General features: G+C 47.1%; 2 protein-coding genes across 2 annotated transcripts; both read right to left on the bottom strand.

Annotated features, from left to right (window-relative positions):
* Window positions 1–755: 755 nt before the first annotated feature.
* Window positions 756–12,099, bottom strand: LOC142668378 (uncharacterized). The gene is made up of 3 exons (XM_075847084.1): window positions 12,006–12,099; window positions 11,725–11,839; window positions 756–2,366 (listed from the first exon to the last, which is right to left on the bottom strand). The coding sequence occupies exon 3, from the start codon at window positions 2,332–2,334 to the stop codon at window positions 1,015–1,017; it is 1,320 nt and encodes a 439-aa protein (XP_075703199.1). The 5' UTR covers window positions 2,335–2,366; window positions 11,725–11,839; window positions 12,006–12,099; the 3' UTR covers window positions 756–1,014.
* A 2,492-nt stretch (window positions 12,100–14,591) lies between these two features.
* LOC142699127 (oocyte zinc finger protein XlCOF29-like) lies at window positions 14,592–23,337 on the bottom strand. Its single transcript, XM_075848025.1, has 3 exons — window positions 22,871–23,337; window positions 15,307–15,470; window positions 14,592–14,816 (listed from the first exon to the last, which is right to left on the bottom strand). The coding sequence occupies exons 2-3, from the start codon at window positions 15,382–15,384 to the stop codon at window positions 14,592–14,594; spliced, it is 303 nt and encodes a 100-aa protein (XP_075704140.1). The 5' UTR covers window positions 15,385–15,470; window positions 22,871–23,337.
* Between the last annotated feature and the right edge of the window lie 4,158 nt (window positions 23,338–27,495).

Below are 27,495 nucleotides of genomic sequence, written 5' to 3'. Positions count from 1 at the left end.
CAGGATGGAAGATCGTGGGGAGAGCAGTCACACAAGCGTACAGACATTCCTACGTCATCACACCACTGTCCTCAATGGGCAGAAGGGACATGTTAAAAACCATCCCCCTTTTAAAGCGACCAGTTTTCTTATAATTCAATCAGCATGACAGAGTGATATAATCTGCCTCGTCCTTGTTAACACTTTCTCCTGATCTAATGAGAACATCACTGAAATTATTTTAGCAGGTTATTTTGTGGCAGGGCTGAAATGCAGTGGAATTGGGGTTTTTGTGATTAAGTTAATTTTCCTGGCAAGGAATGACTTTGTAATTAATTACAATTAATCTGATCACTCTTCATAACAATCTAGAGTTAATGAAAATTGCCGTTATAAAAACTGAAGCAAAATGAGTGAAAAACAAAATTTGTGTCTTTCTCAAAACTTTTGGCCAGGACTGCACAGCCGACACCCACTGGTGATGATGCAGAATCCCCGTCACACATGTACAGTGGTTTGTGGAAATGCTTTTCAAACATTGCTGTATCTACATGGCAGATATCAGGAAAGGTTAAAGGACGTTTAAATTAATCTCACAAAGTGACACATCAGATTTAAAAATAATGGGGCTGTGTTCACAACAACTTTATTGGCTGCATCGCCAAGGGGTTATTGTCTGTGAATAACCTGATGAGTTAAAAATCTTTTTTTGCTCCTATGGCTTTTCCCACATCCCGAAAAAGAATACAGTTTTATTTATGCAATTTTTTTGATGAGTTTAATTTTTTTTATTTCCATACAAAACATTTTTATATATAGAACAAAATTAGTTCTCCCCTCTGTGAGTTTTCTTATGTTTAATAAGATTTGATTTTCGTAAAAAAACATTTCCCACATTCTGAACATTAATACGGCTTCTCTCCTATGTGACTTCTCTCATGTCTAAAAGATGTGATTTATCTGTAAAACATTTCCCACATTCTAAACATAAAAACAGCTTCTTTCCTGCATGATTTCTCTCATGTCTAACATGACTTAATTTAATTGTAAAACATTTCCCACATACTCAACATGATTACAGCTTCTCCCAGTGTGACTTCTCTCATGTTTAACAAGATTTGCTTTAACTGTAAAACATTTCCCACATTCTGAACATGAATATGGCTTCTCTCCTGTGTGACTTCTCTCATGTATAACAAGACTTGATTTAACTATAAAACATTTTCCACATTCTGAACATGAATACGGCTTCTCTCCTGTGTGACTTCTCTCATGTATAAGAAGACTTGATTTAACTGCAAAACATTTCCCACATTTTGAACATGAATATGGCTTCTCTCCTGTGTGAATTCTCACATGATAAGTAAGTTCTGTTTTATCTCTAAAGCACTTCCCACATTCTGAACATGAATATGGCTTCTCTCCCATGTGACTTCTCTCATGTCTAACAAGATTAGATTTTTCTGTAAAACATTTCCCACATTCTAAACATGAAAACGGCTTCTTTCCTGCGTGACTTCTTTCATGTTTAGCTAGATGTGATATTTGTGTAAAACATTTCCCACATTTTGAACATGAATATGGTTTCTCTCCTGTGTGACTTCTCTCATGTGTAACAAGTTGTGACTTTTGTGTAAAACATTTCCCGCATTCTGAACATGAATACGGCTTCTCTCCTGTGTGACTTCTCTCATGTTGAACAAGATAGGCTTTTTCTGTAAAACATTTCCCACATTCTGAACATGAATATGGTTTCTCTCCTTTGTGACTTCTCTCATGTGTAGCAAGATGTGATTTTTGTGTAAAACATTTCCCGCATTCTGAACATGAATACGGCTTCTCTCCTGTGTGACTTCTCTCATGTTGAACAAGATAGGCTTTTTCGGTAAAACATTTCCCACATTCTGAACATGAATATGGCTTCTCTCCTGTGTGAATTCTCTCATGTAAAGTAAGACGTGTTTTATCTCTAAAGCACTTCGCGCATTCTGAACATGAATATGACTTCACCCCTGTGTGACCGCGCTTATGTGTAGCAAGTCTTGATTTATGTGTAAAACATTTCCCACATTCTGAACATGAATGTGGCTTCTCCCCTGTGTGAATTCTTCTGTGCTTAAAAAGACCTGAGATATTTGTAAACTCTTTACCACGAAGAAACCTTTTACTCCCTTCCTGAGCTGTACTTGTGGTAACAATCTGTGATTGGTCAGGAGAAGGTTCCTCATGATTAGGGGAATTACAGGATAAATCTTTACTGTGAAGTCCTGGGTGTACATTAAGGGCAATGTGGTATTCTCCTGAAGTCTGCTGCTTAATATCTTCATCTTCTACTTCATAATTTATCGAAAACATGATGTTTCCCTCAGAGTTCTTACTGGCAGCTTCTGTTAGGATTAAAAATGGATTTTGTGATTTTTATATTTTTCAAACCACAAAGTAGACAAATTTATCACCTATTAGGCTGCATTCAGTTTTTTTTATAGTCAGTCAGAAATGGATCCAGCAGGATGGAGAGTCTTGAGCCATTCCCTTCAAAACCACCTCTCAAAAAACTGCACCAAATACTGCCACACAAATTGAAGGCCTAATTCCAGCCTTATAAATCTTTGAAAAACACTTTAAATGGACAATAACTTTTCATTAAAAACTTGTGATAATCTAATAGTATACCTGATATCTTGCAATTTTGCCATTTGATTTTTTTAAAAAAATCTGCTTTATCTTTGCCAAGTCTGCATGAGGTTACTGCCACTAGGTGACTCCTTTTCTTTCATTTGTTGTCCACCCTCGGTTTTCCTGCAAATTCAGTCTCTAGTTACAGAGAAGAGTACACAGACTGCAGAAAATGGGGATGACTCTCTCTGTTAAAGCTCTCTGTACTCATAGCCTGCCTGAACTCTCATGTAATCCTTGCAGTAGCTTCCTGCATCTCTGTCTGCTTTGTAAAAAAGATTTTTTCCGAAGTCCCAGCACTTCTCTGACTTCCATGTGCACTTTGTCCTAGATGTCTAATGTTTGCTGCAAGTATTCCTCAATAATAACTAAAAAGATGCATATGCAGGGTTGTCATGTCACGCTAAAAATTTGTCTTTTGCAGAGAATCGCAGGAAATCCTGGTATTATGTTGTGACTTCGCAAAAATCGCAGCAAAATTGTAGTTTTGCTTTTAGCTGCAAGAATTTTCAAAGCTCTAAAATGCGGGTACGACATCATAACATCGTTGGGTACTGAGAAGCATGACTCTTCTGAACTTTTCTATTAAAACATAGGTGTGCTTTAAAATCTTTTAATGCTTAAGTCCAAGATTCTGGCCTACACCCTGTCACACCTTTTATTACATAAACCTTAACTTAATAAAACTAAAATATTTAAAAACCAATTACCCTGTCTGACAATCCCACCTGTCCTCTGCCAACACATTTGAACCTTTAATACCAATTGGGAATCACTTTATTACAAGAACCTAATATTGTCATTGACAATCTAATCTTGGCCACAGATAATGCGTCATGACACAAAGCACACATCTCTGGCTGAATTCACGGACATGACAATGAGGTCTGTATATCCTAATTGCTGCACAGTCCTGGGAACAAAATTTTATAGAAAATCTTTAGGGCTTATTCAGACGAACGTTAAATACGTCCGTGCAACGCGCATGATTTTCAGGCGCGTCGCACGGACCTATATTAGTCTATGGGGCCGTGCAGACAGTTCCGTGATTTTTACAAAGCGTGAGTCCGCTGTGTAAAACTCACGACATGTCTGTTCCTTGTGCGTATTTCGCGCATCACGCACCCATTGAAGTCAATAGGTGCGTGAAAATCACGCGCACCACACGGAAGCACTTCCGTGGGACGCGCGTGATTCGCGCAACAGCAGTGAAAAAGATTAATGAAAACAGAAAAGCACCACGTGCTTTTCTGTTTACAAACATCCAAACGGAGTGTCATAATGATGGCGGCTGCGCGAAAAGCACGCAGGCGCGCATCATATAGTGATGACACACGGAGCTGCTAAGTGCCTTTTGCGCACGCAAAACGCACACGCTCGTGTGAATCCGGCCTTAGGTTGAAGTGGAATATACAGAATAAGGTTATCAATCAGAATCTGTAATGAAGGTTTCCGGTACATTGTTATATCATTCCACTAAGAATTCAGGCTGCTCTAAGGGGAAAGAGGGTCCTATCAAGTACTAATAAGGTGGATCTGATGAAGTGACCTCTGAGTGCAGGTGATCATCACTGATACGTCTTTGTATGTACAATAATTCTATGTGAAATATGAGCTTCCTAATAATCATGGATCTGGAAGATTGGATTACCCAGAAAAATAAAAAACAACAAATCCCCTTGTGTGCTTTCTAATAGTTCCTCAATTCTTGTCCCAGCCTCATATTAAAGGGGTTGTCCGAGATACCAACATTTTTTCAAAAACTGTGTCATACATTACCCCTTATACAGACAACCTAAATAAAGCATTATTTAAAAAAAAAATTCTACTTACCACATCTCTTCTTTGAGTTCAGCACAGTTTGTTTACATGCAGTTCAGCTCTGGTTTGTTGATCTTTCCTTGTTATGAAACTTTTTTCCCGTGCACGCTCATTGCAGGCTGCAATGAGCGTGCACGTACCTTCCAAGAGTTCACGTGAGCTGTCCTTGCTCCTCCCTGCTGACCTCCTTCACTGGACTTGTCTCCTTGCTGACATTCTTGAAGGATGGTGAGCAAATGTTACCCCTCCCATTATGTTTTTCACATTTATGTTTTCTTTCTCTTTTCAGGTCTATAAACCTCTTCGTGTCTACCCTAACCCTCGTCCACCCTCTTCTATCTCATGTCTCTCTCCACTAAGGCTATGTTCACACAGAGTTTTTTTGCAGGAGGAATATCTGCCTCAAAATTCCGTCTTGAAGTTTGCGGCAGATTTACTTCTCCCTGCACGTTGATTTTTGCGTCATTTTTCCCGGCGTTTTTTGTGCGCTGTTTGCGTTTTTGTTTGCCGCTTTGTTCGGCCCGTTTTTCGCTTCATTTATCTTGGCATTTTTTGCTTGTTTGTTTGCGTCTTTTTTTGCGATGTTTTTTGCTGTGTTTTCCGTTGCGTTTATCATAGCCTTTTTCGCGTCGTTTATCGTTTCTTTTTTTGCGTCGTTGTTTGCGGCTATTTTTGCTGCGTTTTTCGTTGCGTCTTTCGTGGCGTTTTCCCAGTTGTTTTTCGTGGCGTTCTTTGCCTCTATGTTTGCGGCTTTTTTCGCGTCGTTTTCCGCGATGTTTTTCGCAGCGTTTTCCGTGGCGTTTATAGTAGCCTTTTTTTCGTCGTTTTTCGCGTCTTTTTTTGCGTTTTTTTCTGCGTTTTTCGTTGCGTCTTTCGTGGCGTTTTTCCTGTCGTTTTTAGTGGTGTTCTTTGCCTCTTTTTTCGCTGTTTTATTTGCGATGTTTTTCGCGGCGTTTATCGTAGCCTTTTTGGCGTTGTTTTTGCGGCTTTTTTTGCTGCGTTTTTCGCGTCGTTTTCTGTGGCGTTTTTCGCCCACGGCAATTGAGCGCCGCGGGCATAAAACAACGCAAAATACGCTTTCTCTGCCTCCCATTGAAGTCAATGGGAGGTCAGAGGCGTAAACGCCCGAAGATGGAGCATCTCGCTTCTTTTTCCCACGAGGCAGTTTTACTGCTCGCGGGAAAAAGACGCCGACGCCTCCCATTGAAATCAATGGTACGCATTTTCGAGCCGTTTTTGACGAGTTTTGCTACGCTGTTTCCGCTTAAAAAAAAAAAACTCGGCAAAATACTCTGTGTGAACTTAGCCTAATGCTGCCTCCGTTATTGTACTTCATGTACCATTCCTCCTCCTCACATGCACTTTGTGCTGTGAGGAGGAGTAATTTTATTACATAGATGACACACTACCCCTCCCCCCACCTGTACCTAGCGCTATTGTAACTTATCGGAGTAGTGGAATCCCACTATGGTTGGGGATTCCGCTCCTGCACGCTTTGCTTGGACATAGACCTAGGCAGAGACATGAAGCAATCCGTTGTGGACCGGAATCATAGTGGCGCTGTTTACCTAAGGGCGGATTTACACGAACGCCATATACGTCCGTGCAACCCGCGTGTTTTTCACACGTGTGGCACGGACCTATGCAAGTCTATGGAGCAGTGCAGACTGTCATTGATTTTTGCGCAGCGCTGCGTAAAACTCACGACATGTTCTATATTCCAGCGTTTTTCGCGCATCACGCACCCATTGAAGTCAATGGGTGCGTGAAAACAACGCATTGCCGCACGGAAACACCTCCGTGCGAACTGGCTGTTTTGCACAACAGCTGTCAAAAGGATGAATGTAAACAGAAAAGCACCATGTGCTTTTCTGTTTACAAACATCCAAATGGCGTGTCATAATGATGGCGGCTGCGCAAAAACCACGCATATGATGCTGCCTCACGGAGCAGGTAAGTGGCTTTTGCGCAGGCAAAATGCCGCGTGTTTTGCCTGCGCAAAAACGCCACTTTCGTCTGAATCAGCCCTTCTACACATTTTTAGGCAAGTTAGTTCAGACATTGATGAAAACTCCGCTGCGGACGATAGGCAGCGGTGCAGAAATTTCTAGCCGCAGCATGCACTGTCTGTTGCGGAGAAGTGGAATGGCACAAAGTATTTCAGCCTTTGCAATGCAAAAACTGAAATCTGTGGCAAGTCCGCTGTGTTTTCTGCAACGTCTGAATTACCTGTCAAAACTGCAAATATTGGTGTATATTCGTTGCGTAATTGCCCCTAAATCTGCAACAACATTTGAAGCATAAAAACTCTGCCACGTCTGAACGTGCCCTAATAATAACAACAGCCAACGCTGTGGCCACCACAGTATTAGCGATAGTCAGCTACTGGTTGTTACCCAGGTATGCTATTCCCAGTGCCCCTGGTGGCGGAGGGTACCAGGGTCATAGTGATGGTTAGTGTTCGTCCAGCCCCGTCTTATGCCTCATGCACACTTGCGTGTAAGATTGACGGCCGTGAGAAACGCGTATGAATCGGGTCAGTTTGTGTGCGTTATGCATCCGTGTGCTTAGCAAGTGGCATGCGTTATTCACGCACTCAGAAAGGCCATTTTTTTGTTACAACAAATTGCAGCATAAATCACGCACCAAACACGCTTGTTTGGTGCGTGGTTTTCACGCATGCATTTAATGTGAGTGTAGGTGCATGATAACGCACCAATAGAGGACATGCAGTATGTTTCACGCAGCGGACTCTCGCTGCGTGAAAACGGCCCCATTGAAATAAATGGGTCGCGTGTGCTGTGCGTGGTTTCGACGATCAGCACACGGACGAGATTCACCCTGGTGTGAATGGGGCCTTAGGCACGATTTACACTAGAGTGAATCAAGTCTGTGTGCTGTGCTTTGAAAAAACGCACAACACACGCGACGCATTTATTTCAATGGGGCCGTTGACACATGCGTGACTTTTCATGCAGCGAGAGTCCGCTGCATGAAACATACTGCATGTCCTCTATTGGTGCGTTATCCTGCACCTACACTCACATTGAAGTCAATGCATGCGTGAAAACCACAAACAGCACACACGTGTTTGGTGCGTGATTTACACAGCAATTTGTTGTAAAAAAGAAGAAAAAAATGGGCTGGCTTTGTGAGTGCGTGAATAACACATGACAATCAAAAAGCACACTGATGCATAAGGGCGGATTTACACGAGCGTGTGCGTTTTGCGCACACAAATACGGCGGCGTTTTACGTGCGCAAAATGCACTTGACAGCTCCGTGTCATGTTCATACGGATGCGCAGCTGCGGTTTTCGCGCAGCCGCCATCATTATGACACGCCATTTGGATGTTTGTAAACAGAAAAGCATGTGGTGCTTTTCTGTTTACATTCATTATTTTACTGCTGTTGCACGAATCACGCTCGTCCCACGGAAGTGCTTCCATGGGGTGCGCCTGATTTTCACGCACCTATTGACTTCAATGGGTGCGTGATGCTCGAAAAACGCAGAAATATTGAACATGTCGCGAGTTTTACGCAGCAGACTCACGCTACGTAAAACTCACGGACTGTCTGCACTGCCCCATAGACTTGTATAGGTCCGTGCGAGCCGCGTTAATACCACGCGGGTTGAACGTACGTATAGCACAATCGTGTTAATCCGCCCTAATGCAAACACACGGATGGGATTGACGCAAGTTTTTCACGCGCTGAAAATACACACGCTAGTGTGCATGAAGCCTTACTAATGGACGCTGTTAGACAGTGGCCATTAATAATGCACTAGTAATAAATTTTTAAATAAATGAGAAGGACATAGAAAAAATATTGTAATAAAATAACACACACAACACTGGTTAACAATTTTATTAAAAATAAAAAAGGTGTCATTGAAGTAGTCAAATGACGGCGCGTAAATAGACGCCCGCGCCAAAGAAGTGTCCTGTCACTTCTTTGGCTGTAATTGGAGCCGTTATTCATTGACTCGAATGAATAGCAGCGCCAATTACGTCCGTAATGGACGCGGCGTTCAAGCGCCTGCACATGCCGTTACGGCTGAAATTACGGGGATGTTTTCAGGCGGAAACATCCCCGTAATTTGAGCCGTTACGGACGCTGTCGTGTGAACATACCCTAATACAGGAATAAAAAGAATGTCATCTGGGGTCCTGTATCTAAGCCTACATTGTGTTAGGCTTAGATACAGGCTCCATGTGTGACACTGTTTGTTAGACCCTGTATCTAAGCCTAAGGGTATGTTCACACGCACTAATTACGGACGTAATTCGGGCGTTTTTGCCCCGATTTACATCCGAAAATAGCACCTCGATAGCGCTGACAAACATCTGCCCATTGAAAGCAATGGGCAGACGTTTGTCTGTTCACACGAGGCGTATATTTACGCGCCGCTGTCAAATTACGGCGCGTAAATAGACGCCCGCGTCAAAGAAGTGACCTGTCACTTCTTTGGCCGTAATTGGAGCCGTTATTCATTGACTCCAATGAATAGCAGCGCCAATTACGTCCGTAATGGACGCGGCATTCAAGCGCCTGCACATGCCGTTACGGCTGAAATTACGGGGATGTTTTCAGGCGGAAACATCCCCGTAATTTCAGCCGTTACGGACATCCCTCGTGTGAACATACCCTAACAATGTAGGCTTAGATACAGGACCCCAGAAGATCTTATCTAGTTCAGGACGGGGCTATTTTGCGCCTTCACGACCAGACACCATTTTTAGCACGTGTTTGTTAAATGGATATAACTTTTGTATTTGTTGGGCTAACTACGTGTTTTTTCCGTAGACAATGCAGGTTTCATTTTTTATCGTTTTTCTACACACCTTTTTTGCCATTTTAGAATTTTCGTTCATAAAGTTTGAAAATAATAGTAAAAATATACGCTTTTTACGTTTCAGCTATTTTTTTGGGTAATAACATAGTTTTACCCTAAAATAGACCTTTTATTTGTAATCGTCATTGTTTACCGTAAATTTTAATATATTACATGTCTATATTAGGGTAATTGGGTCAGCGCTAGCGTTACAACAATGATTGGCGGGGGGGAACGTTTTTTTTGGGGGTGGGTATTTTATGTGTATTTATTATTTAATTTTTTTTTGCACTTTACTTTATTATTTTTTTATTACTATGGTCTGATCCTCAAAGGTCAAAAAAGACCTTTGGGGAACTTTATATATTTTTTTTCTTTCTTTTACACCATGTTTTTCCACTGTAACTGGAGCTGCACAGCAGCCCCAGTTACAGGGGAAATCAGCCCTCTCATAGTGACGATTGTCACTAATAGGGCTGTGCTGGGTCTAGTTAGACCCAGCAACAGTCTGTCAATAACGGCACCCGGCGATCATGTGACCAGTCACATGATCACCGGGAGGAATAGAGACAGCGCCGCTGCTGCTGTCTCTATTCCTATACACAGCGTTCATTGAACGCTGTGTAAGAAGACATCGGAGAAGACAGAAGCAGCGAAAGCTGCTTCTGTCTTCTCCTCAGGGTCCCCGGCAGTCACTGACAGCCGGAGACCCGACATTCAGCTGCCCGATCGCGCGGGCAGCAAGTTAAAACCCGAGCCGTAGAAAGTCTATGGCTCGGGTTTTAAGGACCCGTCCCTGACCGCTGGCCGTAAAAATACAGCCAGCGGTTGGGAACCAGTTGTTAAACAGTGTACTATTATAGGTTCTGCTCCGGGACTCGCCTGACATCGGAGCAGAGCCTATACTAGCGTAGTGCGGGTCCTACGGCGCAACGGTGTCCCACGGGCCGCAGATAACAGCCTCAAGGGCTGCATGCGACCAGTGTGCTGCATCGTATTGTATAATTCCCTATCAAAGCCTACTATGTGTAGGCTTTGATAGGGGAAGAACTAAAAGTACAGATGCCACTGTACCTCTCTAGTCCGCAGGTGCCGTCCCTCTTCACTTTTTTCACTGTGAACACGCATAGGCGCGCTCACAGTGAAAAGATGCATAGGCTGGGCACCTGCAGAAACGACACGTCTCCAGTGACATGTCGTATCCCATCCGAGGTCTCGCTGGGGCGAGACCATGTGATCGGGATACGACACGACAGTGGAGGAGGAAGAAAACGTGATGTCAGAAGACATGTGATCGGAAGAAAAGAGCTGCCAGAACGGAGTACAGAAGCAAGATTGCACAGGTAAGTATATTATGGAATATTTAATGTGTGCATTGTGTGTTTAAATTTAAAATAAAAATATATCTCGGACAACCCCTTTAAATATAGAACGATAATGAGGATGTATTTTCTCAGCTGTTATTATTCGGGGATTTGTAATGGTTGAACCAAATAATCTAAAAAAGTACCAAAATGTATGTTTCTTGTTGTTGACTATAACAAAATTATATTTAACCCTTTCCCGCAAAAATGTAAGCGATTGGCGATATGTAGTTCCTCCACAATGTACTGAAATTTATAGTAAATTCAGACGCGGCAGATTTGTTACAGAAACGTCTGCAGAGGAGACTCATGTGAATAGAAAAGTTTCTGTGCATGAATTTCTGAAAGCCTCAATCCGAGGAATGGAAATAGTCGCAGAAATTTGCAATAAATTTGCTGCGCGTCAATTCTTGAGTTGGAAATACGCCATGAAACTCACGTGTGTTTTACAAGCGTTTCATCTGGAGTTTTTGGGGGGGTTTTTTATTCGTGCATTTGTAAAATTTTTTTCTGCCGTTTTTCAGGTTCTATAGAGAAGCATGCTGCGTTTTAAAAAAAATGCCACGGAAGCAATACACGCACAAGAGAGCAGAAAAAAAAACACATAAAAAAACACCCACTTTGTGCAGTGCATGTTATATTTTACTATAAATTCTCATGCAGCATCTGCCAGAAATAAAACAAGTCAGGAAAAACGCCACAAAAAAAAAACGACACCGTTTCACACACAGTGCAATGCTGGAAATGTTAATGAGAGCCATCTATCAGCATTGATCTCGGTGCTCAAGTAGTTAAACTCAGTTCTCTCAGATCTCGGCGGTTAGTACAGCTGTTAATCGCAGCGAATGCCCCCAAAGTCTGACTAAGTCTAGTACATGACCGGATCCATAGAACACCTTGTAGAGAACTTCTATGTGCAGTCACAGCTCCCTCAGCTCCTGCACTATGTATAACACATTGTCTGATGTGTTACTGAAATGTAGGACTAAGGAGGAACCCCACCTTAACAAACCTCCCAATTCACTTTCTAAATTCATTATTACTTACCTGTGGTAACACCTTCTGGAATTTTCTCTGCCACTTCACTCTTACACGGTTGATCGCCCCTCACCCGCTCTTCTTCTGCATCATCCTCCGCTTTAATATTAGCCAGATCGTCCCCCTGATTTCACATATGTAACAATTCAGTACAATACAGCAGAGAGTGCGAAGAATCTAACAGATCAACATAAGAAACCACCAAAATCTATGACCACATCTATTACCGCAGGACCAAAAAGCTCCACACCCCCCTATATAGATCTGGTATAGGGCTCAGCTTCATCTACCTGATGATTCTCTGGGACATTGTGATTTTCCTCTGGACAGTCCTGGGAATACAGAGGACTGGGACATCTCTCTGGTGGATTTCTCCTACTGGATCCATCTGTAGGAAACACACAGTGACTCAATACATGACTACTGTATATCTGTCTATATATCAGACACTTCTCTCTACACCTTCAATTTTAGGCTTACTGATCAAAGCCAAAATTACAATGTTGTGCTCCTCACCACCTGTACCACAGGTCCAGTGCTTTGAAAGCCACAGTGTTATTATGGCCTACCAGAGTGAATGGCGGGGAACTAACGGCTTCCTGCTCCGCCATAATATTCAATTGGATTTGCCTCCTAAGGATGTGAATACACGTGAAATCGACAGGGGTCCTACTATAAGAGCCCCTTGCCAACCAAAAGAGTACCAGGTCGTTGCTCTGGAACAATACCCGCTGCTTATAAGGGAATTCAAAACATCACGAGACGGAACCCTCGGTCCGACAAAGTACCTGTAGTAAGGAAAACTACTACTTCAAGTTTCCTCTTTACAATGGATGGGAAACCACTGAGGTGTTGGAGGAAGCTCTACGGTTATATACCCCCAAGTTTCCTTTCCCTGGTGCTGTTATGGCAAATAATATTATATCAAAAATAATATTTATCAGTACATTTACCAGCAATTGGTTTTCTGTGAGACTATGACAGCACCATGATAGAGACGACCCACACTGTCCTCGTCCATATATACACCGATCAGCTGTAATATTAAAACCACTGACAGGTGAAGTGAAAAACATTGATCATCTCGTGACAATGGCGCCTGACAAGGGGGGGGCGGGTATTAGACAGAAAGTGAACAGTCAGTTCTTTAAGTTAATATGTTTGAAACATCGAGAAGTGTAAAATGACAAGGGCCAAATTTGTCAGAATATCCCCAAAACTGCAGCTCTTGTGGGGTGTTTCTAGTATGTAAGGGTTCGTACCTACCAAAAGTGCTCCAAGGAAGGAGAACCGGTGTAACGGCAACAGGGTGATTGGTGGTCAAGACTCATTAATGTGCGTGGGGAGCTCATCTGGTCCCAGCCCACAGAAGAGTTACTGTATGACAAATTACTGAAAAAGTCACTGCTGGCTATAGTAAAAAGGTGTCAAAACACGCATGGCATCGCAGCTTACTGTGTATGGAGCTGTGTGGCCGTAGACCAGTCAGAGCGCCCATGCTGACCTCTGCCTACCATAAAAAGCCCCTAAAATAGACAGTATCAGAACTGGGCAATGGAAGAAGGTGGCCTGGTCCCATAAATCCCGTTTTCTTTTACACCATGTGGACGGCCGGGAGCGTCGCTTACCTGGGAGTGACTGCAGCAGAATGCATTATGGGAAGAAAAGCCGGCAGAGGCAGTGTGATGATCTGGGCAATGTTCTGCTAGTCCTGCCATTCATGTAAATGTAAGCAAGGTCTAAGTCCATCAAGTTTAAACTTTTTAGACTTACAAACCCCAGTTCATTCAGACAAAGGCAAAAAAACACTCTCTATAGAGGACTTGTCGGCTCTCCTCACACGTCTGGTTTACTACATACATGTATTCCCCAAGAATCAACAAATCTGGGGCATCTTTTCTCAGAACTCTGCGTTATGCAGTTCCTCTGTTATTCCTACTGGAAATGTAAGATTAAATTGAGAAAAGAGTGTTACCATTCCCCTTGTGAAAGAGTCGTGTCCCTACACCTTCAGATATTGTCAGCACTGATTGGACATTGTCAGACTATATGGACACGCCCCCGGCTGGTAACACCTAGATGTCAAATCATTCATACATTTCTAGGAGGAATAACAGAGTAACAGCACAATGCAAAGTTCTAGGAAAATGTGATCTATAATTCTTAAATTCTGGGATATGCAAGTATTTCATATAGATAACGAATCCCAGTAGATCCAGAGGAAGGTGAAAAACAATCATCACACGGCAGAGACCCAATTCTACATAAAGTGGAAAACACCACCCTGCCCCGGCTGACAATCGGACAGATCCCTGGATCCACATTCTACATTACTACTAGTGACCCTGTATATTGTGTGTAACAAGGAAGATATTTAACCCTTTGTTATATCTCCACACGACTGTCATGTCCTCTGTTCCCACATGGTAGAACTTTACACTCCTCATGTTGTAGAGATTATAAGAGCAGATCAGTCACTGGTTATATAAGACTATGTTCACACATGGAGAAATGGTGGCATAAATTTATGTGTTTGTCCAACTCATCTGATTGTGGTTAGAAAAACTTCTACAACAAATCTGTGACCATCCCCTAGTGAGGCACTGCAGCAAAGCAAGGAACGTGTGATCGGAGATCAGGAATCACATGTCTGTATATACTGCACATGACGAAATTAACACTTCAACAAAAAAATTATAATATATAAGTTATATATATTTATCTTACCTTGTGATGTGCGCGGCCGGTAGTCCTCCATCATGACCTCCTCGTACAGATCCTTGTGTCCTTCTAGATACTCCCACTCCTCCATGGAGAAATAGACAGTGACATCCTGACACCTTATAGGAACCTGACACACACAAGGGATACAGTCATCACCCAGACACCTCCAGTGCTGTTACTGTAGAATTTCCCAGCATTCCCACCTCTCCAGTCAGCAGCTCAGTCATCTTGTAGATCAGTTCTAAGATCTTCTTCTCATGTATCCGGGAGTGAGGGGGAGGCTCTGTGATGGGGCTCTGACTACTGCTCCATCCTCCTGACTCATGGATGATGGGAGTCGTACAGTCACCCGATGTCTTCTTCACTACTGTGTACTCCTGTGTATGTAGAGAGACACTTAGAGAACTGAACACAGTATTCTCCCTCAGTAGAAAGAGGGAGATTGTGACCCCGCTGTATAGACCTCTAGTGACCCCACATCTGTAATACTGGAGACCTCACCTACAAAAAGACATTGAGAAAATAGAACGAGGCAAAAACTAAAAAGGAAATAATATTGGGGCGACTAGATGGACCATGTGCTCTCCTCCTGCCGTCATCTTCTATGTTTCTATATAGATGTCATCCTGATCCTCCTGGTTCCTCGTCATTCTCATTGCTCTACAACATTACTATTGCTGCATTGGTGACATGACACATAACTGACCATACTGGTGGCTGATCTTCAGCTTTTATGCTGGTGGCTTCTTGACGTCACTTGGAAGGTCTGGACACTATTATACAGGACAATGGATTCTTCCTATTACTTCCTATTATGTATTGTCCCTTCCCTATGTGTGACTTCTTCTATAATGTAGAAATGTTTACCTCTCCGCCCAACAGGTAGATGATCTCCAAGGTGAAGTCTAATATTCTTCTGCTCATCTCATTCCTGTCCTTGTCCATCCTTGGTGGGTCATTCAGGAGAAGGAACGTTGTGGAGGAGAAGATGAGAAAACTGGAGGAACTGGAGGATCTAGTACAGCAGACGTCTTTATGAAGAAAGGAGAAGATGGAAATCATACAGGGGACAACATCATGTGTGACATACAGAACCTCACTTATTCATCATTGAGAGAAACATCTTCTCAGAGCCGTCACCACATGGAATAAAGGGGTATTCCCAACACGGACATTTCTCCCCAGGATATGCCAGAAATGTCTGATAGATGCGGCTCCACCTCTGGGTGGCTTTGTTAGGTGGTTTCTGTAACTCCTTTACAAGTGAATGGAGAGACACAATCGGCTCAGGTCCTCCTGCTATATAATATGCTGCCAACAGATCAGACTGGTGGTCAGTGTGACAGATGCCCTTTATGAATTAATACACCCCTGATATAAGCTTTTACAGATATTAGAAGTTACCTCAGAGATCCGGGATCTTTAGAGACATCTAAAATTCTTATTTATTACAATATTCCCCTATTCCTTGTATATTGTTTTACTGGATAGTAATTGTACTTCAGTGTACCCTGTAACTAACGCCTTGTTCACATCTTCAAGACAGACACCAACCACAGTTTATGGAAACCAGCAGTCCCATGTGTATGTATGGAAGGTCCTGGCAGTCCAGTGGGTATATACGGAAGGTCCCGGCCGTCCAGTGGGTATGTAAGGAAGGTCCCGGCAGTGCAGCGTGTATGTAGGGAAGGTCCAAGCCGTCCAGTGTGTATGTACGGAAGGTCCCGGCCGTCCAGTGGGTATGTACGGAAGGTCCCGGCCGTCCAGTGGGTATGTACGGAAGGTCCAGGCCGTCCAGTGGGTATGTACGGAAGGTCCTGGCCGTCCAGTGGGTATGTACGGAAGGTCCCGGCCGTCCAGTGGGTATGTACGGAAGGTCCCTGCCGTCCAGTGGGTATGTACGGAAGGTCCCTGTCGTCCAGCGGGTATGTACGGAAGGTCCTGGCAGTCCAGCGTGTATATGCGGAAGGTCCCGGCAGTCCAGCGTATGTGCGGAAGGTCCCGGCAGTGCAGCGGGTATGTGCGGAAGGTCCCGGCAGAGTAGGGTGTATGTGCGGAAGGTCCCGGCAGTGCAGCGTGAATGTGCGGAAGGTCCTGGCAGTCCAGCGTGTATGTGCGGAAGGTCCCGGCAGTCCAGCGTGTATGTGCGGAAGGTCCCGGTAGTTCAGCGTGTATGTGCGGAAGGTCTCGGCAGTTCAGCATGTAAGTGCGGAAGATACCGGCAGTCCAGTGTGTATGTACGGAAGGTACCGGCAGTCCAGTGTGTTTGTATGGAAGGTCCAGGCAGTGCGGTGTGAGGAAGCAGCATGTATTGTGCTGTGTGTGCAGGATCTCTGCATTATATTATGCTTCTCCTTCTAGACCTATCTTCTGCTTCTACGTTACTCTGTGCTCCTTCTTCTAGACCTGTCCTCTGCTTCTACATATTATCACCTATATATATTTTCTCAGCCAATATATCATACTCAAGAAATCAAATGCCTATATCCATTAAACCAAAAATAGATCTTGATACATAATTATTTAATCAAAATAATTTTATTAATCATAAAATTTTAATACACATAAATACAAAAATAGAAATACAAAAATAAAACCCCTCCCAAGTATATACTATAGACAGTTAAAAATACATAAAATAAACCAGGTGCAATGTAATGAAAACAGTTATATGTAATCAGAGTAGAAGGTCCTCATAAACAACAGCATGTACCTTTAACAAAAGGGGATGGAAAACCAAATGGTATATCAGCATGCAATAACAGCATCAGAACCCAGGGGGCCTGATAAGATAACCCTGCACAGACAGGTCGCTCAAAAACCAGAATACACAAATGTGAATAAAGCATGGAGCACTAAAACAGTATGAGGATTTAAACTACAATAGTTATATGGTCAAATATACCTGCAGAGGACATGGTGGAGAGATAGTACACCTGGACAGCAGCACCTCGACGCGCGTTTCGCAACCTTCGTCAGGAGGTGTGCTACTACCTTGACAGCCAAAGTTTAAATACTCTAGACCCTGAGGAAGATGACCAATGGTGTGCAAAAAGGGAACCACCCCCCTTCCCTCCCACTGAAGCAAACGGCGCCGTGCCGTTGCCATGACGCGCAGATATGCGTGTCAACCATGGGAGTAAATGCGGTTCACCCACGAGAAAGGAGCAGGACACGCCTCTTGATCTCGTAAGTGACCGAAAGGGATATACTAAACACGGGCGAGTGGCGTAGACAGCATCTGAACAAATGACCGCTGATACGGTATGGTTCATCCATAGACGAAGAGCGAATCACTCCCCTCAATGATATCAATGACCAGCGGCCTGTAAATACTGCAGGCGGGTATCCATGACAACGCCCAAATAGTTCAACGTCGGAATGGATCAGCATGAGGACATAGTAAGGCAATTCCTCATGTCAGACCATAAACGCCCAATCGGATGGATTCCAAATAGCACACCACACGCAACCTAGAGAAGTCACATGACCAAAACATCCTGTACGGTACATTGAAGATATGTTGTTATAAAGAGTATATAGTAATAAATAATGAAATAACGTTTTACTGTCCTCTGCTTCTACATTACTCTGTGCTACTCCTTCTAGACCTGTCCTCTGCGCTCCTCTCCTTCTAGACCTGTCCTCTGCTTCTACATTACTCTGTGCTACTCCTTCTAGACCTGTCCTCTGCTTCTACATTACTCTGTGCTCCTCCTTCTAGACCTGTCCTCTGCTTCTACATTACTCTGTGCTCCTCCTTCTAGACCTGTCCTGTGCTTCTACATTACTCTGTCCTCCTCCTTCTAGACCTGTCCTCTGCCTTCTACATTACTCTGTGCTCCTCCTTCTAGACCTGTCTTCTGCTTCTACATTACTCTGTCCTCCTCCTTCTAGACCTGTCCTCTGCCTTCTACATTACTCTGTGTTCCTCCTTCTAGACCTGTCCTCTGCTTCTACATTACTCTGTCCTCCTCCTTCTAGACCTGTCCTCTGCCTTCTACATTACTCTGTGCTCCTCCTTCTAGACCTGTCTTCTGCTTCTACATTACTCTGTGATCCTCCTTCTAGATCGGCCCTCTGCCTTCTACATTACTCTCTGTGCTCCTCCTTCTAGACCTGTCCTCTGCTTCTACATTACTCTGTGCTCCTCCTTCTAGAACTGTCCTCTGCTTCTACATTACTCTGTGCTCCTCCTTCTAGATCTGTCCTCCGCCTTCTACATTACTCTGTTCTCCTTCTAGACCTGTCCCCTGCTTCTACATTACTCTGTGCTCCTCCTTCTAGACCTGTCCTCCGCCTTCTACATTACTCTGTGCTCCCCCTTCTAGACCTGTCTTCCGCCTTCTACATTACTCTGTGCTTCTCCTTCTAGAACTATCCTCTGCTTCTACATTACTCTGTGCTCCTCCTTCTAGACCTGTCCTCTGCTTCTACATTACTCTGTGCTCCTCCTTCTAGACCTGTCTTCTGCTTCTACATTACTCTGTGCTCCTCCTTCTAGACCTGTCTTCTGCTTCTACATTACTCTGTGATCCTCCTTCTAGACCGGTCCCCTGCTTCTACATTACTCTGTGATCCTCCTCCTTCTAGACCTGTCCACCACCGTCGACAGTCGACCACACCCTCCTGATACAAATTCTCTAGCCCCTTGACATCACAGACTTGCCCCTCTCCTGGATTTCCTCATACCTTACCAACTAAACATTTAGTATCTCCCACTCACACACCACCTCCTCCTCCTCCTCATCCCACCCTCTCTCTGTTAGTGTCTATCAAGGGTCCTAGTGTCCTGGGACCCTTACTCTTCTAAACCTTTAGTCAAATTGACCTCTCTGGTCTTGATGTTACCTCCCTGCTATCTACAGTGTATAACAGCTATCTCCACCTTCACCTCCCGCTTCCTAAAGATCAACATGGGGAAAACTGAATCATCTTTACCCCATTTCACTGACCCCCCCCCCCCTTACCAGAACTATCAATCACAGTTAATGCTTCACACTTTTCCCCGTCTCACAGGTCCGCTGTATTGGGATAATCCTTAGGGTATGTTCACACACTAAAGTAAAAACGGCGGTAAAAAATGGAGCTGCTTTCAAGAGAAAACAGCCTCTGATTTTCAGCCTCTTTTTGATGCTTTTTTTTTTAGCGGTTTTTCTATTGAAAAACAGCCCCAAAAACGGCTCAAGAAGTGACATGCTACTTCTTTTTACGCGGCTGTTTTTTAAGCGCTGTTTTTTCAAACAGCCACGTAAAAAACGTCCTGTCTGAACGAAATGCTGTTTTTCAAATTGAAATCAATGGGCAGATGTTTGTAGGCATTCAGCTTTCGTTTTTTCAGAAGTTTTTCCAGTCATTTACGCCCTGAAAAACGCCTGAAAACACTGCGATACCCTTAATTTCGACACTGTGAACATACCCTTCATTTCATACGGCACAGCCAAGCTCTTACCACTTCTTGCTGCCTCCACCTCATAAACCTTCTAGAAGTAAGTCTTTCCTCACCCTCGAGCAGACATAAATGCCAGTACATATGCCCTCATCATCTACTGTCTAGACTACTCCACCATCCTCCTCTGTGGCTTCCCATCTAACACTATTGCATCCCTCCTACCCATTCTCAACTCTGCTGCATGGGTAAATTTACCTCTCCCCTCATTCCACCTCTGCGGTCACTGGTTACCCATTACCTTCTCAATTAAGTTAAAAATATAAAAAATCCTGTCCCCTCCATACATCACTTCCCTAATCTCCCGATACCTACCCACACGTACTCTCCAGTCCACAACCTGTCCCCTCCATACATCTCTGCCCTAATCTCCCAATACCTATCCAGATGTAATCTCCAGTCCACAATTTGTCCCCCATCCATACATCTCTGCCCTAATCTCCCACAAAATATCTGGAACAGAAACTGTCCCCTCCATACAGCTCTGCTCTAATCTCCTGATACCTCCCCACACATAATCTCCAGTCCACTACCTTTCTTCTCCATACGTTTTTGCCCTAATCTCCCAGAGAATATCTGGTCCAGAAACTGTCCCCTCCATACAGCTCTGCCCTAATCTCCCGATACCTCTACACACGTGATCTCCGGTCCTCACAAAACCTTCTTTGCTCTCCTTTTATCTGTTCATCACATCATCGTCGAGAAGATTTCTCCCGTGCATCCCCCATACTCTAGAACTTGTTAACCCAACACATCAGATCTCTCCCTCCATCCAAACCTTCACTCGCGAGGGCTTTCTAGCGGCCCGGCGACCGCGCGGCGCGAGGGCTTTCAGCGGCCCGGCGATCGCGCGGCGAGAGGGCTTTCAGCGGCCCGGCGATCGCGCGGCGAGAGGGCTTTCAGCGGCCCGGCGATCGCGCGGCGAGAGGGCTTTCAGCGGCGCGGCGAGAGGGCTTTCAGCGGCGCGGCGAGAGGGCTTTCAGCGGCGCGGCGAGAGGGCTTTCAGCGGCGCGGCGAGAGGGCTTTCAGCGGCCCGGCGAGAGGGCTTTCAGCGGCCCGGCGATCGCGCGGCGAGAGGGCTTTCAGCGGCCCGGCGAGAGGGCTTTCAGCGGCCCGGCGATCGCGCGGCGAGAGGGCTTTCAGCGGCCCGGCGATCGCGCGGCGAGAGGGCTTTCAGCGGCCCGGCGATCGCGCGGCGAGAGGGCTTTCAGCGGCCCGGCGATCGCGCGGCGAGAGGGCTTTCAGCGGCCCGGCGATCGCGCGGCGAGAGGGCTTTCAGCGGCGCGGCGAGAGGGCTTTCAGCGGCCCGGCGATCGCGCGGCGAGAGGGCTTTCAGCGGCCCGGCGAGAGGGCTTTCAGCGGCCCGGCGAGAGGGCTTTCAGCGGCCCGGCGATCGCGGGGCACGAGGGCTTTCAGCGGCCCGGCGAGAGGGCTTTCAGCGGCCCGGCGATCGCGCGGCGCGAGGGCTTTCAGCGGCCCGGCGACCGCGCGGCGCGAGGGCTTTCAGCGGCCCGGCGACCGCGCGGCGCGAGGGCTTTCAGCGGCCCGGCGACCGCGCGGCGCGAGGGCTTTCAGCGGCCCGGCGACCGCGCGGCGCGAGGGCTTTCAGCGGCCCGGCGACCGCGCGGCGCGAGGGCTTTCAGCGGCCCGGCGAGAGGGCTTTCAGCGGCCCGGCGCGAGGGCTTTCAGCGGCCCGGCGACCGCGCGGCGCGAGGGCTTTCAGCGGCCCGGCGAGAGGGCTTTCAGCGGCCCGGCGAGAGGGCTTTCAGCGGCCCGGCGACCGCGCGGCGCGAGGGCTTTCAGCGGCCCGGCGACTGCGAGGGCTGTCAGCGGCCCGGCGACCGCGCGGCGCGAGGGCTTTCAGCGGCCCGGCGACCGCGCGGCGCGAGGGCTTTCAGCGGCCCGGCGACCGCGCGGCGCGAGGGCTTTCAGCGGCCCGGCGCGAGGGCTTTCAGCGGCCCGGCGAGAGGGCTTTCAGCGGCCCGGCGAGAGGGCTTTCAGCGGCCCGGCGACCGCGCGGCGCGAGGGCTTTCAGCGGCCCGGCGACTGCGAGGGCTGTCAGCGGCCCGGCGACCGCGCGGCGCGAGGGCTTTCAGCGGCCCGGCGAGGGGGCTTTCAGCGGCCCGGCGAGGGGGCTTTCAGCGGCCCGGCGAGGGGGCTTTCAGCGGCCCGGCGAGGGGGCTTTCAGCGGCCCGGCGAGGGGGCTTTCAGCGGCCCGGCGATCGCGCGGCGAGAGGGCTTTCAGCGGCCCGGCGATCGCGCGGCGAGAGGGCTTTCAGCGGCCCGGCGAGAGGGCTTTCAGCGGCCCGGCGAGAGGGCTTTCAGCGGCCCGGCGATCGCGCGGCGAGAGGGCTTTCAGCGGCCCGGCGATCGCGCGGCGAGAGGGCTTTCAGCGGCCCGGCGATCGCGCGGCGAGAGGGCTTTCAGCGGCCCGGCGATCGCGCGGCGAGAGGGCTTTCAGCGGCCCGGCGATCGCGCGGCGAGAGGGCTTTCAGCGGCCCGGCGATCGCGCGGCGAGAGGGCTTTCAGCGGCCCGGCGAGAGGGCTTTCAGCGGCCCGGCGAGAGGGCTTTCAGCGGCCCGGCGAGAGGGCTTTCAGCGGCCCGGCGAGAGGGCTTTCAGCGGCCCGGCGAGAGGGCTTTCAGCGGCCCGGCGAGAGGGCTTTCAGCGGCCCGGCGATCGCGGGGCACGAGGGCTTTCAGCGGCCCGGCGAGAGGGCTTTCAGCGGCCCGGCGACCGCGCGGCGCGAGGGCTTTCAGCGGCCCGGCGCGAAGGCTTTCAGCTGCCCGGCGTGAGGGGGTTTTGGTGCAGGCTCCGCTCCTTCTAGTGTGACGCCGCACGTCCATCATAATACTATAGATCTGATGTCACCAAGGGGTTAAACCCTCCTGTATTTCATATTTACAGCGCTTAAAATAAATAATAAACATCAACACTGTGCCAGACAAAAACCCCGGACAGAAATGACCTCATGTAACCTTACCTTACTACTGCATCATGGGAAATCTCCTGACTGATAACAGAGAGAACACTAAACAACAGCGGCAACCCGCCCAGAGCCGCTGCAACTCATACACGGAAACAGCTGAAGGACCTGTGATGACGTCACCACCATGTGACCGGGACAGAACTCCGCCCCTCATATCACGTGATCATCACCTTTACACGGCGCATGACCCCCACGCCCTCGCAGAATGGTCACGTGATCTTCATATGTCCTTTATTCACTTCACTCCACGGATAAGCTCCGCCCCTGATGCAGCGGTCACGTGATCTTGAGATCACGTCCTTCATTCACCGCCTCTCCAGTGATAAGCTCCGCCCCTCCTAAGCCTTTATATTTTGCACCGCTTAGCTCTAATCACGCCTGCACTGGTCACATGATCCTCATTACGCCTCATGCCACGTGATCATCACAGGTCCTTCATACATCGTTCATTCTTTGCACTCCTAAGCTCCGCCCCCGGATGCAGCGGTCACGTGATCTTTATATCGTTACAGGGCTTCATCCACCACCCCTCTCTACTAATAAGCTCCGCCCCTCCTTCACCGGTCACGTGGTGATGACGTCATCACAGGTCCTGCAGCTATTGCCGTGTATGAGGTAGAGAGCAGCGCTGGTCGGGTGTTCTCTCTGTTATCAGTCACCCCTGTATGAGTGTGTATACAGAGAGCTGTCAATCATTGAGTGACCCCGCCCACTGGACTCCTAGCCGGGATGTAACCCCTCCAGTGCCGGCCTCTTTGGGGTAAGTTGTTATTTCTGGTCTTTGTAGTGGTCGGATGTTTAGTGGGACGAGTCGTGTTTTGTAATGACATAATATTCGGGACATACAACTTATTCACTGACTTTTATACAATTCTTGTTAATGTCGTTCACCGTGCGGTTTAAGGGAATGTTCACACGTAGCGAATACGACCCACAACACGCAAGGAAATCACCCCGAATATTCACCCCAAATGGTGGCCGTATAATCCTCCCGAATATCCACTACAGAAATACAACAAGGCCGATCCTCACCTCTCCGAGCGTTACCATCACTGGCGTAGCTATAGGGGTCGCAGCGGTCGCAATTGCGACCGGGCCCCGAAGCCAGGGGGGCCCACGGCCCCCCGCACCACATCAATAAAAAGTTACTATAGTAACTCGGGCCGCGGGTTCCTGTTACTATAGTAACATACTTTACTTACCTTCCTGGTTCCGGATCGCAGCGGAGGTCCTGACGTCCTGTGCGCAGCGCATGACGTCACAGCGCTATGCGCCGCGCACAGCATCGAGACGACAGAACTCCCGCCGCGGCCGAAGAGGAAGGTAAGGTTAGCCCTGACTGGCGGGGTCCGACTCCCGGGACCCGCCAATCAGCTGTTTTGAAGGGGCCGCAGCACTCGTACAAGAGCTGCTCCCCTTCATTCCTGTCACTTCATTCCGGTCACACTGTGAATCCGTGTCGGCGATTCACAGTGTGGGCGAGTAGTGAAATGAAGGGGCCGCAGCTCTCATACGAGTGCTGCGGCCCCTTCAAAACAGCTGATTTGTGGGTCCCGGGAGACACATCAGCTATTGATGGCCTATCCTGTGGATAGGCCATCAATGTTTAGGGACTGCACAACCCCTAAGCCTACGATGTAGCAGGCTTAGGGGGCCCATGAGACAGGATCACAGATTGTGTGATCCTGTCTGCTGGGCCCTGTATCTAAGCCAATCACATGGTAGGCTTAGATACATGGCCCATGTGTGATCCTGTCTGATGGGCCCTGTATATAAGCCTACCACACTGTAGGTTTAGATACAGGGCCCCAGCACACAGTAATCTTATACTGTATAAGATTACTGTCTGCTGGACCCTGTATCTAAGCCTACGTTGTGGTAGGCTTAGATACAGGGTCCCACAGACAGTATCACACATGGGCCCTGTATCTAAGCCTAACACATGTGTTACTAATCGTTTTTTTTGTGTGTTTTCTTACAGGTTCGGTCGTTGGACTACGTCGGATTCCAGGACTACTTCGATGACGGCTTTTTTTTTATTAATAAAATGGTTAATGAGGGCTGTGTGGGTTTTTTTTTTATTTCAATAAAATATTTTTTCTATGTCTTTGTGTTTTTTTTTTAAACTATATTACTACCGCCTTAGTAATGGCCGCCGGCTGATTGACAGCATCCATTGCTAAGGCGGGGCTTAGTGTTAGCCGATGCAGAGGCTAACACTAACCCCCTTTATTACCCCGGTACGCACCGCCACCAGGGGTGCTGGGAAGAGCCGGGTACGATCCAGTACCTGACCATCTGTAGTGATGGTCGGCCACTGGGGTGGCCGCAGGCTGGTATTATCAGGAGGGGAAAGGCCAAAAACAGTGGCCCTTCCTACCCTGGTAATGCTAGGCTGCTGCTGCTTTATTGTATCTGGCTGGTTATGAAAATGGGGGGGACCCCACGTCATTTAAAAAAAATAAAAATAAATAATAATTGGAAAGAACGATGTGGGGTCCCCCCCCAATTTTCATTACTAGCCAGATACAACACAGCAGCAGCACGCAGCATTACAAGGGTGGGAAAGGCCACTGTTTTTGGTCCTTCCCAGCCTAATACTACCAGCCTGCGGCCACCCCGGTGCCTGCCCGTCACTACAGATGGTCGGGTACTGGTTCGTACCCGGCTCTTCCCAGTACCCCTGGTGGCGGTGGGTACCGGGGTAATAATGGGGGTTAGTGTAGCCTCTGCACCGGCTAACATTAAGCCTCGCCTTAGTGATGGAGATTGTCAATCAGCCGGCGGCCATTACTAAGGCGGTGATAATAAAGTTTAAAAAGATACAAGCACATAGAAAAAATATTTTATTGAAATAAAAAAACACAACCCACATTAACCATTTTATTGAGAATAAAAAAAACGCCGTCATTGAAGTCCTCGAATCCGAAGTCCAACAACCGAACCTGTAAAAAAAACACAAACACGCAAAAATAATCAGTAACACATAAAGAAGCAAAATTATTATTCTTACCTGTCCTGGGTCCAGCGCTGGAGCCGCAATGTCAGCGAGCTGGGCCCTGTATCTAATCCAATCATGTGTGATACTGTCTGCTGAGCTGTGTATCTAATCCTATCATGTGTGATACTGTCTGCTGGGCCCTGTATCTAATCGTATCTTGTGTGATACTGTCTGCTGAGCCACTGTATCTAATCCAATCATGTGTGATACGGTCTGCTGAGCCACTGTATCTAATCCTATCATGTGTGATACTGCCTTCTGAGCCACTGTATCTAATCCTATCATGTGTGATACTGTCTGCTGAGCCACTGTATCTAATCCTATCATGTGTGGTACTGCCTTCTGAGCCACTGTATCTAATCCTATCATGTGTGGTACTGTCTGCTGAGCCACTGTATCTGATCCTATCATGTGTGATACTGTCTGCTGGGCCAATGTATCTAATCATATCATGTGTGATACTGCCTTCTGAGCCACTGTATCTAATCCTATCATGTGTGATACTGTCTGCTGAGCCACTGTATCTAATCCTATCCATAGTTGATAGGGTCGTAGTGCTATAGATATGCTATGCTGTCTCATATACACACTTTTTTTTGGGCGGACACATATGTATTGGGGCTATTTCCCTGACATTTTAAGCCCTGAGGGTATGTTCACACGGCAGCGTCTGTTACGGCTGAAATTACGGAGCTGTTTTCAGGAGAAAACAGCACCGTAATTTCAGCCGTAATGGCATGTGCAGGCGTCTTTCGCTGCGTCCATTACGGACGTAATTGGAGCTGTTTTTCTATGGAGTCCATGGAAAACGGCTCCATTTACGTCTGAAGATGTGACAGGCACTTCTTTGACGCGGGCGTCTTTTATGCGCCGCCTTTTGACAGCGGCTCGTAAAAAAAAATGACCGTTGGCACAGAACATCGTAAGACCCATTCAAATGAATGGGCAGATGTGTGCCGACGCTTTTGAGCCGCATTTTCGGACGTAATTCAATGCTAAAACGCCCGAATTACGTCCGTAAATAGGGTGTGTGAACCCAGCCTTAGTGACGCCCCGGCTGCTAGTGCTGCATTGTTGGGTCACTTAGGAGACCCAGCGATGCAGCAGAAAGCTGCGGACCGTCGGCCATGAGATGTTTGTGGGGGGGGGGCCCAGTAAGAATTTTTGCATCGGGGCCCATGAGCCTTTAGCTACGCCCCTGGTTACCATAGCAACACGTCCCTGCTCTTCCGGCTGTGTCCAGGTGACCCCTATAATGACATGTGACCTCTCCAGCCTGTTATTGGCTGCAGGGGTCACATGACGCCTTCTTTTTTATATATGTGTGAACACGCGGTGGAACCGCAGAGGATTCTGGGAACAATAGCGTTTGTTGCGGAACTTGACTTTCCCATTGAACCTAATAGGGAAATTCTGAAACAAATGCGCTGCGAATCCGTGGTATAAATCCGATATCCTGCGTGTCTATAATCCGCACCGCAAGTTAACCCCTTAACCACCAGGACAGGTTCTGTTTCCGTTTTTCCCTCTCCGTTTTCTCAGATCTATAACTGTTTTTTGTTTTCCTGTCAGTACCGCGGTGCAATCGTAATTGCGTTTACACCGTAAAAGTCACAAC

This window comes from Rhinoderma darwinii, chromosome 1 (assembly GCF_050947455.1).
Source record: "Rhinoderma darwinii isolate aRhiDar2 chromosome 1, aRhiDar2.hap1, whole genome shotgun sequence".
Classification (NCBI taxonomy): Eukaryota; Metazoa; Chordata; class Amphibia; order Anura; family Rhinodermatidae; genus Rhinoderma; species Rhinoderma darwinii.
Note: the sequence above shows the minus strand (reverse complement) of the source record. Positions and strands in the feature narration are given on the sequence as shown.

Excerpts from the sequence above, each read along its gene's own strand:
- LOC142699127 (XM_075848025.1), bottom strand. The coding sequence starts at position 15,384 with ATGGACAAGGACAGGAATGAGATGAGCAGAAGAATATTAGACTTCACC. Across the intron at positions 14,817-15,306 it reads TCTACCTGTTGGGCGGAGAG|GAGTACACAGTAGTGAAGAA; the intron begins GTAAACATTTCT and ends CTACATACACAG.
- LOC142668378 (XM_075847084.1), bottom strand. The coding sequence starts at position 2,334 with ATGTTTTCGATAAATTATGAAGTAGAAGATGAAGATATTAAGCAGCAG.